A 15,305-nucleotide genomic window follows, 5' to 3' on the forward strand; every position below is an offset into this window, starting at 1 on the left:
CGTAGAGAAGATTTTGTAGTCTTTACAGTGCGTACATGTCTTATGTTGAGTGAGAGTTATGTGATTAATTAGCCTACATGGGCGATTTCTTTCTTTAACGTTAATAGAGTGATTTATTTACTCTATGGATGAGGTTGAGGAAGAAACAAAGTAAACGGAAAACTGTGCTTATATTTCAGCGTATGTTCTTCCCTCTTTTATCTTGAACTTAAAAACTGAGTTTCACAAATTTATAATCCGCTGTTTTGCCGTTATCCCGCGAACATCAAATGCCTCAATGCCTCAATGCCTCCTCGCCAATTCCCTTGAGTTCATGCATATTATTTTCAGCTTAGTTTCTTCTACCTTTTATCTCGAACTTAAATACTGAGTTTCACACATTTACATGCCACTTTATTCCCGTGATGCTGTTGAGTAGAGCCGTTCGATACGGCCAACCTGTTGTCAAAACAGCAATACTGTTTTCTTAACGTGGAATGACCTATACGAGCACAAAGCGTTGCTGTAGTAAACACTTTCGAATTTCAGGGTGGTGATAATTTGATGAATATCGTACTTATGTCAATAAGGCATGGAATATCTCAGAATACTCGTTTTGGCGATATTCCGAACAATTTTTGAGGTGTGTAGGCCAAAATATCAGTTTTCCACTTTGTCCTATGTAAAGATCACTATCATAACATTTACGGACAACTGTATCTTCTTTCTTATTAAAAAAATCCTTTTGAAGCGCTTTCTTTAAACGTGCATTTACGTTTTCGCATACATTATTTCAGTTCAAAATACACAAATAGTTAAATAGAACAAAACCTTGCACGGTAGGCAAAAACTAAACTAAAAACACTGGTTAATTCCACTCATTATTAGCTAGAAAATCGAACGAAGAGACGACGGTAATAACACATCGTTACATTCAAGAATAGTGTTTTCCGTAAAGTCGTACCAAAAATTTTACATAACAAGGTTAAGAACGAAACTAAAAATTTAAAGGGTTTTTAATATTTTTTAAGAAACCAGGACCAATGTGGACGCTGCCGGCACACGGGGACAAAATACAATATACTGGGATATGTCGTGGGACGTATAGTCATCTTCAATGCTATGTATGGTCAGCTGGGGGTCTAGTAATGAAAAGGCGTATGGCTTATAGTGCCGGGAGTCCAAGGACATGTTCGGCTGCCGGGAATCGAACCCGGAACCCCTGTGGCCACAGGCCAACGCGCTAACCATTTAGCCATGAAGCCGGACTGGGGGTCTAGTGGTTGCTTGCTACTCGTGCTTCACAAGTTGTTAGCTCCTTAGCGAAGCGAATGTAGGAGTGAATCAGCAATATAGAGTAACAAATCATTGTTTAGTTTGACTTCGTTTCAAATGATCTCGTGATTGTAATCAAAGGATGGGTGGAGATGCGACTATTGAACCAGCTAACCTACCACTCAAGATAACTCACTGAAGGTTATATGAATTTCCAACGCTTCCTGCGAGCGCTCAATACGCTTCAAGCGGTCACAGTCCGCCTTTTATACACAGCGGGAGAAGGTGTGCCAGACAGTGTGCTACACAGCAGACCAGGTACTGTACGCTTTTTAAGTGAGGACTTTTTTGATTTTTTTAGTGTCATAGACCATGATTCTGTGTTGTCAGCGCCGAAGATCACGCTGTATTGAGTCTATTCTCTTGGCGCGTTTCTATTTTATTGTAGAAATGCAGGGCTTTAGTTAGAAAACATGAAATACTGCTTCTCGCCTAAAATTTGAGCGTTTTCCACACGGATTCACAGAGGTGAGTTTCTGTTGTCATTTTTCCTTTCCGGGGTTTAGAGTCTTCAATATGATAACCGAATCTTCACATTAGGTGGGGGTCTAACTACTGGTGTGTGTGGCTCCCGTAATAATAATAATAATAATAATAATAATAATAATAATAATAATAATAATAATAATAATAATAATAATAATAATAATAATAATAATAATAATAATAATAATAAATAAACAAATAAGATATGAATATGAATAAGCTGAAGAAGAATACTTTCGTGCCGATTTGAGTGGCTCAGACGGTTAAGGCGCTGGCCTTCTGAGCCCAACTTGGCAGGTTCGATCCTGGTTCAGTCCGGCGGTTTTTGGAAGTTCTTCAAATACATCAGTCTCGTGTCGGTAGATATACTGGCACCTTTGTAGTCCTGTACTATAGCATCGTCTCTGTCGTTGCCACGTAAAATATATAGAAAAAGGATAATGGTACATACACTCAATCTCCGAGCCAGAAGAAATAACCACTGAAGGTTAAAATCCCCGACCTGGCCGGTGATCGAACCCGCAGCCTCTAGGACCAAAGTTTGCCACGGGACCAGACACGTGTTTCACTACTAATATGAGTCACCCTTCCATTCAATGAGCTCAAGGCTCCTATAGTCACCGGGCGAGTTGGCCGTGCGGTTAGGGGCGCGAGGCTGTGAGCTTGCATCCAGGAGATACTGGGTTCGAATCTCACTGTCGACAGCCCTGAAGATGGTTTTCCGTGGTTTCCCATTTTCACACCAGGCAAATGCTTGGGCTGTATCTTAATTAAGGCCACGGCCGCTTCCTTCCAACTCCTAGGCCTTTTCTATCCCATCGTTGCCATGAGACCTATCTGTGTCGACGCGACGCAAAAAAAAAACAAACAAAAAAAACAAAAAAAACAAAAAAAAAACCTCCGTTAGTCACTGCTGTACGTACTGCAGTTCTGTTGGAGATCATCTAGTTTTCTCTTCATTTTTGTCTTCCTTCTGTAAGCTCTAATTTATTTCGACTATTTAGCGAATAACTACCAAATCAAATAAGTAATGATAATGAAAATGCATAAATATAAAGCCCGGTTGGGTAGCTCAGGTCGTACAGTGCTGGCCTTTTGAGCTCAAGTTGGCGGGTTCGATCCTGGTTTAGGCCGGTGTATTTGAATATGCTCAAATATGTCAGCCTCGTTTCGATTGATTCACTGGTACGCTAAGGAATTCCTCCGGGAATAATTCCGGCACCTCGACGTCTTCAAATCCTCAAAAATTTGTTAGTGGGCCATAAAACCAATATTATTATTATTATTATTATTATTATTATTATTATTATTATTATTATATTTCAATGTTATTATGTATTTAAAAGAAGTGCTCCGAGATGCGAAAACACGGAAGTACTAAAACAAAAACGTTAATAATGCGGCGATAACAGCTGTTGATTGGTTGAAGTTTCCGATATTCTTATACCGGATTGGTCACCGGTGCCATGAGCTCAATAGTCAGAATTTAGTCCGCTATGAGATGACCGTATTGCCTGTATATTCAGTTCTAAATTGACTACCAGACTTTTGTAGAATTGTCTATCATTAATGGCTTGAAGTTTGTTATTTTTAATGGAATATATTTATATTAATGTCATTTAACAAGTTTTATAGCCATTTTTCTGTAAAGATCTGCATTTTCTTGCGTTGCTTCAAATAACTTAATTATATTTTCTCCGTATGACTGGGATGTCTGTGACTATAGGGACAAAATCTGAACCAATTAATGAGGGGGGGGGGGAGGAAAAATGAAATATTTATCATTAAAATATTTACGAGTATCATAGCTTACCAACTATTTTAACGTGTATGCAATCTTTCGGTACTTATTTACCAATATTTTCGAACTACTGGTACTGAGAATAATTCAATGCCCTGTAGAAATGTCAAAATCATGTTCGGTAACGACTGTTTATTTCTTATCAACAAAACACCATTTAGCTTTCTACGCGAAATATTTTCTGAGTGATGATGATGATGATGATGATGGCTTTTGTTGTTTAAAAGGGCCTAACATCATATATTAAACTTGTTTTTACGTCCCACTAACTAATTTTTGACGGTTTTCGGAGACGCCGAGGTGCCGCAATTTTGTCCCGCAGGGGTTCTTTTACACGCCAGTAAAGCTACCGACACGAGGCTGAAGAATTTGAGCACCTTCAAATACCATTAGATTGAGGCAGGATGGAATCTGCCAAGTTGAGGTCAGAAGGCCAGCGCCACAACCGTCTGAACCACTCAGCCCGTCACTCTCTGAGTGGTCTTTGTCAACAAAATCCTAGACCACGTTTGCGAGATCAATGCTTTTCCCGTAACGTTACTGAATGGAATTATTTACAGAGATATTTATAAGTACGTCTACACTTTAGTCCCGTTCCCTGATATGGGGTCGGGGATGAGATGAGATGAAATTATATTGTATAGTTTTTACGATCGAATGCCCCTCTTGGCGCCACTCACAGCTGAGGAGTTAATGAGGATAAAAAATGAATGATGACGATGGGTTAGGGGGTGCGAGGCACCGGCTCTGGCCGACCAATAGGAACTTTCCCGGTAGTTGCCTGGAAGTGAAAATGGGACAATACGCTGACCATTCAGCCAAGGAATCAGACTTTAATAATACTGTAATAATCTACATAAATCAAATTATAATATTGTATGTACATCTCACATTTTTGCCTTATATTTCGTTGTTTTCTCGGATTAGATATAAAAAAAAGTCCGTACTAAAGTTCAGTTCAATTTTTGTGTTTGTTACATCACAGGAAAACGGCAGAATCGAGTTTCTCCAAACTGGGTATTTTAAATTCCGGGCTAGGTGGGTTGTAAACTAGGATCTGCTGTATATTATTTAGTTAATATGTAGTCACGTAGCAATATTAATGGTGCCCATGTAGAAAATGTCCATTTTTTCCATCACAATTAGTTGTATCGAAAATTTGTACATAATAAAAGTCATGCAAATTATAATTTTCGATCTCTACTATTTCATGAGTGTCCTGTTATTACCGTACCAGGAATAATAACGGAGATATTCGTGATTACATATTTCGCATGCTTCGAAGTGTCGGTGGAAATATTAGTTATAAATTATAATCCAATAACCAGTCTCTTGTATCTGGTACATTTTTGTTGAATGAACTGTGCTAATGGGTATGTTCACTAATTTAGAATTTATTGCTAAGTGAATCAATGCGCGTGTATGATCCCGGTTCAATTCAGTGGTATTTGGAGGTGTACAAGTGCGTTAACCTCGTAATAAATTGTAATTTTGTATTTTTTTTATTGGTTATATTTTGCACCGACTCACAGCATCGTTGATTGGGAATTAGAAGGAGGGGGCAAAAATGTAAGGCAATCAAAAAGTACCCGGGTTGGTGGGATATAGCGGGGTGGGGGTGGGGGTGTGAGGTGTATCAAAAAAAAAGAAAGAAAAAAAAGCTACATTATGATCACTGAGCGAATTTTGACAGAGAGGTAAAGGTAAAGGTAAATAAATAAATAAATAAATAAATAAATAAATAAATAAATAAATAAATAAATAAATAAATAAATAAATAAATAAATAAATGCTTTAATAATAATTTTTGACTTCTCAAGTACTAGGTATACAGTAAAACGTTCACTAAAGGAACAGTATTGCACATGTATAACCATTTAAATAGAAGTAGGCCTACGGCGTGATTATGCAATTAAAAATCATTTAGTATTTGACTACATGCTAAGACACTAAACAGACAGTAAAGAGACTGCTAGACTGACGAATGCGCGCGGCAAGTGGGTGAATCATACCTCAGTGACAACGAACTTGGCAAAATATCCGGGCTATTCCTAAACAGCTCATGTTAAGTGTCCACTGCTTACTCTGGCGCTATACAAATCAATTAGCCGCGACGAACATTTTTTGCTCATTAACTGATGAAACAACGGGGCTTGCACACATTGCTTGTTTTAATAATTCCTAATTTCAGCTGGTTAAAATGGAATAACAATGTAATATTTTCTCCAAAAAGTGGGAGGTTCACTGACCGCCCCCCTGATCACCACTACTGCCGACTCAGACTTGTCTTATGATGACGATAGGATAAGACGGAGCTAAGATTGATGAGATAGCAACCATGAATTTAATCAGGGTACAGCCCCAGCATTTGCATGGTGTGAAAATGGGGAAAGCAGGAAAACTATCTTCAGGTCTGCGGAGAGTAGGATTCAAACCCACTATCTCCCGAATGCAAGCTCAAAGGTACGTGACCCGAACCACGCAGCCATCTCACTGGGTAGCAGAATGATTTAGCAGTGTGACGTAAGCTTTAACAAATTTACTATGGTGAAGGCCATGACTAAGCACTTCCGTCAGCTGAGGAGCAGCACACTGTGCCCAGCTGGCTCTACATTGGTGGTTATTGCTTAGTCATTCTAAATAATGACATAAAAGTATCCTGGAGGATGAGATAAGAGAAAGACACGCTGTTCCGCAGCATTCCTTACAAATAGGTCTGATAACTCGTCTTGATATGCCTGCCCTTTTCAATAGCTTTATGAAAATTTAAAACCGGCAATTTAGTTGAAAACAATTCTTCATCATCATCTGTTTACCCTCCAGGGTCGGCTGTTCCCTCGGACACAGCGAGGGATCCCACCTCTACCGCCTCAAGGGCAGTGTCCCGGAGCTTCAGACTCTTGGTCGAGGATACAACTGGGGAGAATGACCAGTACCTCGCCCAGGCGGCCTCACCTGCTATGCTGAACAGGGGCCTTGTGGAAGGAAGGGAAGATTGGAAGGGATAGGCAAGGAAGAAGGAAGGAAGGAAGGAAGCGGCCGTGGCCGTATGTTAGGTACCATCCCGACATTCGCCTGGAGGAAAAGTGGGAAACCACGGAAAACCACTTCCAGGATGGCTGAGGTGGGAATCGAACCCACCTCTACTCAGTTGACCTCGCAAGGCTGAGTGGACCCCGTTCCAGCTCTCATACCACTTTTCAAATTTCGTGGCAGAGCCGGGAATCGAACCCGGGCCTCCGGGGGTGGCAGCTAATCACGCTAACCACTACACCACAGAGGCGGACTGAAAACAATTCTTTCCATACAATATTCTCTTTGCTTCGACCATTCGGCCGTATCTGGATCTTAAATTTTCAAACGGCCTTGCCCGAGATAGTGCAACATACAATTGGCCGTGGCTGAGTACTGGTTCGAGTAAGTAGACTACCCACTTTTTCAACAGTTTGTCCCTGCGCTTTATTAATGGTCATACAGAAGGCTAGTCAAGTTGATACTTTTCTGTCGCTACGCACGAAGACTGTTTTCTCTTAGCAACATGTAGCTTATTAGTAACGTTCTGCCATCTGGTGAGTATATTCAGAAGCTGAGGAAAATCAGAGAATCAAAGAGTATCTAGCCCAGAATAGTATTCTTCCATGATCAGAGGAAGTGTTTACTCTCTGGCTTGACAGGTAGTAATCAAACATGGCTGCGTGCAATCACATTACTGAGGATGAAAATCACATTTATCAAGATGTTAATGAAAGTGTTAGTCGCTTAGCAACCCCAAAGTACAGAATGTATTGTGGGTTAGAGTAAGCCTTCGCTTGATTGGAGTGATCATTTAATGATTTCATTTTATGATTATGGTACTCAAAGTTGGCTGAACTTAGAAACCTATCGAGTCTCGCGATTCATCGGCAGGTTATTCCGGAGAAAATAAAACAGAATTGTAGTAAATCGGCCCAATAGAACAGCCGGAGAGATTTGCGAAAGCTATTTTTAGTTAACTCTTTTAACATATACCGATAGGTGATAATAATAATAATAATAATAATAATAATAATAATAATAATAATAATAATAATAATAATAATAATAATAGGTCTACGGTTACGGTTCATTGGCTGAATGATGAAGGTTCGGGCTTTTGATTCAGAGGGCCCGGGTTCGATTTCTGGTGGGGTCGGGTATTTTAATCACGTCTGGTTAATTATATGGTTCGGGGCTGGGTGTTTGTGTTTTTCCCAACACTCTCCTCTTTATACCCTCACAAGACGTTACACTACCAACCACCACAGAAACACGCAATAGTGAATACATACCTCCTCATAGGGTTGGAGTCAGGTAGGGCATCCGGCCGTAAACAGGGCCTAATTCACATATGCGCCACAGTTCGCACCCGCGAACCCATCAGGGTGTGGGATAAGAAGTATTAATAATAATAATAATAATAATAATAATAATAATAATAATAATAACGACCGCCTCTGTGGTGTAGTGGTTAGTGCCATTAGCTGCCAACCCCGGAAGTCCGGCATCGATTCCCGGCTCTGCAACGAAATTTGAAATGTGGTACGAGGACTGGAACGGGGTTCACTCAGCCTCGGGAGGTCAGCCGAGTAGAGGGGTTCGATTCCCACTTCAGTCATCCTCGAAGTTGTCTTCCATGCTTTCCCGCTTCTTGCCCAGGAAAATGCCGGGATGGTACCTAACTTAAGGCCACGGTCATGGCTGCTTCCTTTCCTCTTCCTTGTCTATTCCTTCCAGTCTTCCCATCCCCCACAAGGCCCCTGTTCGGCATAGCAGGTGAGGCCGCCTGGACAAAGTGCTGGTCCTCCTTCGGTTGTATCCCTGACGAAATGTCTCACGCTGCAGGACACTGTGCTCGATGTGGTACAGCTGGGTTACCTCGCTGAGTTCGGGGGGAAAACCGACCCTGGACGGTAAACTGACTAAGAAAGAATACTATTTTTACTTGTTTAAATTCCTTTAGCTCCCTCTTGAACACACTCTAGGGCATCCATGAAGTTGCACCATCTCACTTTTTTGCTCGCGATCCTCTTCACTTCTCTCCCTGCTGTCGACCGTCATCCGCTACGGAACGGCTCACTGAGTGCTTAGATCTTTTCCTTGTCCGAGCAGAAGCGGTGATTGGGAGTTAGAGGAGGGGGGGGGGGGCACAAAAATTTATAGAGAACAAAATGTACCCCGGTCTTTGAGCTATAGCCTTTTGGTGGCAGGGGGGGGGGGGGAGGAAAACATCAACATTTGAAAAAAAAAAAAAAGCTACGAAATGGTAAGGTCTTTAATGCTCTGTGAACAAATTCCATAGAGACGTAAAGGTTGAGTCTACCAGTTTACCTTAGGCAACCGTAGCAAGCGCACGCATCGTCCAGTGCTAGCCGAGCGACTCGGTGAACGTGTGTGAACAAAAGTGTGTGTGCTCATTTTAATTCATTATCAAGTGTCACTATAACCAGTGTACTCTTATAGAGTTATAATTTATTCACTCATCTCCAGCAATGGAGAAACCTCCTGATACCGGTCAAGTTTTAAACATGGCATTACAGACTTGTTATGGGGACCCTCAACAACTTCTCGTCAACTTTCAACCAAATGCTACTCCATTTTGTGAACAACAGCAACAGTCCCAGCAGCAGGAATTCCCACAGCAGCACCTCCAAGGCAACTTGACATACGGACCAGGTGTGAGTATGCAAACTACTCTACCACTAAAGTCTCCTAACAACACAGGTATTGAGAACAATCGATCTTATTTTAATACTGAACTAGCAAGATACCCGTGCTTCGCTACGGTATTATACTGAAATTTATAATTGAATGCTTATTGTTTTAGATATATAATCCGCCGAAATTCGCGATCTGACTCGTTTTCTGCGAGAATCCGCCAAATTCGCGATCTGACTCGTTTTCTAATAGATTACGGCAAGTTTCCTCCCATTTTTCAATCCTCCTTTCCAGCAATCGATTTCGTACTTCCCGGGCTAAGTCCAGGTATTCCACCCGATCAGTTGGGTCCCTAAATCTTTGCCATCTTTTCCTATAAGCATTTTTAATATGGATCAAATCCTTCAGGAGATCCGGCGTGGTATCGTCTTGGGTGCCTTGGCGGTACTGAACCCGCGGCCGGACTGCATTCTTAGTCATTACCCGTACTGGACCCGTTTCCAGCGCGGTCCGCACATTTGACGACGGTCCAGAACATTATTATTATTATTATTATTATTATTATTATTATTATTATTATTATTATTGTTATTATGATTATTGTATGTTCTGGACCCCACAGCAAGATGCAAGACCGCTACTTGGTGGTAAATTACATCTGCTGCCATTGTCATTGTTGACAATGTGACCAGCACCATTGTCGCACGTAGGCAAGTGTGCGGGATTTCTGGCAATACGAATGACATAATTCCGTGCATTATTGACCTTATTATAGAGGTGAACAATTTGACGGTCAATCTCATTCCTATCGTTTATTTCAAATGTGTTTAAATTTTTATTTATATGCCAGAAGAATCTACTATAATCTAAGAACGTTCTCCGAAGGAAAAGATGGCTGTTGAAAACGAACCCAGGAAAGATTAAAAATGATCAGAATAAGTACATCGAAAATCTACAGCCTGTTTCCAGTCATTCGACAGGGTCAGGAATGGAATGAATAAAGCCCATTTAGCGGCGACAATAGGAATTGGTTCGGCTGCCGAAGCACCCCTCTGGGGCAATGATCGATGAATGACAAATGAAATGAAATATTGGACAGTATTGCTGGAATGAATGATGACAGGGAAAACCGGAGTATCCGGAGAAAAACCTGTCCCGCATCCGTTTTGTCCAGCACGAATGTCACATGGAGTGACCGGGATTTGAACCACGGAACCCAGGTGCGAGAGGTGGGCGCACTGCCGCCTGAGCAACGGAGGCTCCTTATAAGTACATTATGAACAGTAAAATCAATTGGTCTCACCTCCTTTTACGCCCCACCGCCGTTAAGTTTATTTACCCCCCCCCAAAAAAAAAATTAAAAGGAGGCGTGTTTCTTTATGTTTAAAGGAGATTCCAAACACCAATGTTCACGTCTATTACCTTCAGTTTTGAGATATAAGTATCCCCATAACAATAATTCACTTTTTTCACTTCCTTTCACACTCCTCCCCTCCCCCCCCCCCCCCAAAGGGAATTTTCCGGCAAAAAATACTTGTTTCTTTAATAGTAAGGATCTTCTAAATACCAATTATCACGACTCTAACTTCTTCAGTTTTTGATTTATGTGTCCTCATGAAAGGAATTCAACTCCTTTTCACTCCCGCCCCCCGAGATGGTTTCCCCCCCAAAACGCGTTTTTCTTGTTTTTTAATGGAGATCCAAATACCAATTTTCACGTCTGTAACAACAACAAGGAGTGGTGCTACATTGCTGCAATTGAACATGCAGGACGCGTGTTCGGTTGTGGTTCGATGATTACACTTTCAGGTCCCTCTGACCGCAAGTTTGGACAACAATCAATACAGGATGTGCCCACCACGAGCTGCAATGCATTGATGAATTCGTCGAGGCATGGAGTCAATAAGGCTCTGGATCGCTTCATACAATTAAGTCAATTAATTTTTCAATTCTTCCCCCCCCCCCCCCCCTTCATTGGATTTTCCGAGAATACGTGTTTCTTTACTTTTAAAGCAGATTCCAAATATCAAATTTCAAGTCTGTAACATCTTCATTTTTGAGATATCAGTAGCCTAATTAAAAGAATTCAACACCATTTTCAGTCACTTTTACCCCCGCCCAAGTGGTATTTACGAAAACTAAAAATACACGTTTCTTTATTTTTAATAGAGATAAAAAATACCATTTATCACTTCTGTAACATGTTAAGTTTTTTTTTTGAGATATACTGTAGAAATTCTCATTTTAAAATTTAACCACTTTTTAATTCCCCTTAAGTGGAGTTTCCAAAAACAAATCACCTATGTTTCTTTACATTTACAGCAGATTCCAAATACCCACTTTTTACGTCTGTAACATTTTATGTTTCTCAGATATTCTGTAGATATAGTCTTTCAAAAACCGAGCTCGATAGCTGCAGTCGCTTAAGTGCGGCCAGTATCCAGTAATCGGGAGATCGTGGGTTCGAGCCCCACTGTCGGCAGCCCTGAAGATGGTTTTCCGTGGTTTCCCATTTTCACACCAGGCAAATGCCGGGGCTGTACCTTAATTAAGGCCACGGCCGCATCCTTCCACTTCCTAGGCATTTCCCATCCCGTCGTCGCCATAAGACCTATCTGTGTCGGTGCGACGTAAAGCAAATAGCAAAAAAAAAAAAAAAGTCTTTCAAAAAATTCACCCCAATTTGTCACTCCTGTTTAACCGCCATTAATTGGATTTTCCAAAAATAAAAAAATACGTGTTTCTTTATTTCCTAAAGGAGATCCCATATACAAATTTTCAGTTCTGTAACATCTTCAGTTTCTGAGATATAAGTATCCTCATTAAAGGCCTTCAACCCATTATTCACACTTTTACACCCCTCCTATTGGGATTTACAGAAAACAAAAAAAGAATACGTGTGCCTTTATTTTTAAAGGAGATCCCATATGCAAATTTTCAGTTCTGTAATATCTTAAGTTTCTGAGATATATGTATCCTCATTAAAGGCATTCAACCCATTATTCACCCTTTTACACCCGTCCTATTGGGATTTACAGAAAAAAAAAAAAATACGCGTTCCTTTATTTTTAAAGGAGATTCTAAATACCAATTTTTACATCTGTAAACTTTTAAAGTTTTAAGATGTAGACACACTCATTTTAAAAGTTTACCCCCTTTTCACCCCCATTATTTGGATTTTCCAAAAACGAAAAAATTCCTGTTTATTTTTAAAATAGATCCCAAATACCAATTTTCAGGTCTGTCATATCTTCAGGTTCTGAAATATACGTAGCCTCATTAAGGGCATTCAAGGGCATTCAACCCCCTTTTCACCCTTTACCACCCTTCCTATTGGGATTTTACGAAAACAAAAAATACGTGTTTCTTTATTTTTAAAGGAGATTCTGAATACCAGTTTTTACATCTATAAACTTTAAAAGTTTTGAGATATAGATGCACTCGTTTTAAAAATTCACCCCCCTTTTCACCCTCCCATTAATTGGATTTTCCAAAAACAAAAAATACGTTGTTTCTTTATTTTTAAAAGAGATCAAAAGTACCAATTTTCAGGTCTGTAATATCTTCAGTTTCTGAGATAGATCCCGATTAAAGGCATTCAACCACTTTTTCACCCCTTCTATTGGGATTTTCTGAAAACAAAAAAATACGTGTTTCCTTATTTTTAAAGAAGATTCTAAATACCAATTTTTACATCTGTAAACTTTTAAAGTTTTGAGATTTACATACACTCATTTTAAAATTTTACCCCCCTTTTCACCCTCTTAGCGACGGAATATCCAAAAATCCTCTCTTAGCGAGCACCTATATCTTAATATGAATATATTCCCAAAATTTCATTTCTTTATGTCCAGTACTTTTGGCTCGGCGATGATCAGTCAGTCAGTCAGTCAGTCAGTCAGTCAGTCAGTCAGTCAGTCAGTCAGTCAGGACAAGTTATTTTATATATATAGATTATATTGAAATGTAACATTTGAGACCGGGTATTTTGATTCAAATTGGGCCTCTGGCTTGCATCCCACGTTTTGTGAAGGTTGACATTAGTGAATTTGTTTTCGCGCGGAAGACTGGAATGAGTGCGGTGGTAGTAGGCAGTAGCAAAGAAAGATTTGTGGGAAAAAGTACTGTGGTTGCCCCCCCCCGACCTAAGAGACCACCGGCCGCCTCTGGATAATATAGCTGACTCATTTAACCATGCGAACCGACAGAACTACAGCAGGTACGTCAAACTTTTATACTTCCACTCAATGTAATTCATAGCCTTAAGGCGGAGTTCCCACACTGTTTTCCTAATAAACAGAACATAAAACGAAGTAAGTAACGCCGTATCCTCATCTCGAGGTGGTGCAGCTCTTTCCAGGCACACCTCCAAAGCAGGTGACCTGCACGTGCCATTTTAACCACACACCAGCCCTACTAGTAGTATAATTGGATGGTTCGGCCGCCACCTCCACCTCAGGCTCCCAGAGGCCACCTCCACCTCCACCTCAGCCAGAGGCCTCCCAGATGCCTCCTCCACCTCCACCTCAGCCAGAGGCCTCCCAGAGGTCTCCTCCACCTCCCGCGGGAAATTTGAATTTGTAAACAAAGCCACGTGCTTTTTGACAGCTGTCATCGACAACAACGCATCGCTAACCTCAGTACTGCCATCTTGACGGGCCTAAACCTCAGTAGTGCCAACTTAACCTAACTAGCGCGTGGTAAACAAAGCCACGTGCTTTTTGACAGCCACGTGCTTTTTGACAGATTTGTAAACAAAGCCACGTGCTTTTTGACAGACAACAACGCATCGCAAACCTCAGTACTACCATCTTGACGGGCCTAAACCCCAGTAGTGCCAACTTAACCTAACTAGCATGAGGTAAACAAAGCCACGTGTTTTTTGACAGCCACGTGCTTTTTGACAGATTTGTAAACAAAGCCACGTGCTTTTTGACAGACAACAACGCATCGCTAACCTCAGTACTGCCATCTTGACGGGAATAAACCTCGGTGGTACCAACTTAACCTAACTAGCTCGAGATAAACAAAGCCACGTGCTTTTTGACAGCTACGTGCTTTTTGACAGCTGTCATCCGCCATCTTTAAACTACAGAGCGCTGTGCTGCCCTCTTTCGTCACCTGTCATCGGCAGTGCTGCCATCTTGGCGGGCCTAAACCTTAGTGCTACCAACTTAACCTCACTAGCTCGAGATAAACAAATCCACGTGCTTTATGACAGCCACGTGCTTTTTTGACAGCTGTCATCCGCCATCTTTAATCCATAGAGCACAGTGCTGCCCTCTTTAGCTACTTACCTTTGAAATGTGGTGGCGGATAACTTGAAAAAATCTTTTTGACAAGCAACCATCTTTGAGCGCCGTGCTACACTCTTTAGCTAGTTACCTTTGAAATGTGGTGGCAGGCAATTCCACATGACAGCAGTCATCTTTAATCAAGAGAGCACCGTGCTGCCCTCTATGTGGTGGCGGCAAATTGAAAAATTCTACATGCTCTTGTTTGGAAACAAACTCACGCGCTTTTTTGACAGCCGTCATCCGCCATCTTTAATCAACAGAGCACAGTGCTGTACTCTTTAGCTAGATACCTTTGAAATGTGGTGGCGGCAATTTGAAAAATTCTATGTGCTCTTGTTGGGAAACAAAGCCACGTGCTTTTTTGACAGCTGTCATCCGCCATCTTTAATCAATAGAGCACTGTGCTGCTATCATGCGGGCAATTTCGTCAGCTGTCATCCGCCATCTTTAATCCAGAGAGAACAGTGCTGCACTCTATGTGGTGGCGGTAAATTCCACGTGCTTTACAAACCCATGTGCTTTTCTGACAGCTGTCATCCGCCATCTTTAATCTAGAGAGAACAGTGCTGCACTCTATGTGGTGGCGGCAAAGTCCACGTGCTTTACAAACCTATGCGCTTTTCTGTCATCCACCATCTTTAATCTAGAGAGAACAGTGCTGCACTCTATGCGGTGGCGGCAAATTCCACGTGCTTTACAAACCTATGCGCTTTTCTGTCATCCACCATCTTTAA

At 41.1% G+C, this 15,305-nt stretch overlaps 1 protein-coding gene across 1 annotated transcript in view; it reads left to right on the forward strand.

The window, feature by feature from the left end:
• Positions 1-15,305, forward strand: part of LOC136877720 (uncharacterized) — a 269,242-nt gene that overhangs the window by 188,010 nt on the left and 65,927 nt on the right. Inside the window, exon 12 of the mRNA XM_068228718.1 lies at positions 9,107-9,294. Coding sequence (XP_068084819.1) covers positions 9,107-9,294 — 188 coding nt within the window. The remainder of the gene's footprint in view (positions 1-9,106; positions 9,295-15,305) is intronic.

Source organism: Anabrus simplex, chromosome 7 (assembly GCF_040414725.1).
Source record: "Anabrus simplex isolate iqAnaSimp1 chromosome 7, ASM4041472v1, whole genome shotgun sequence".
NCBI lineage: Eukaryota > Metazoa > Arthropoda > Insecta > Orthoptera > Tettigoniidae > Anabrus > Anabrus simplex.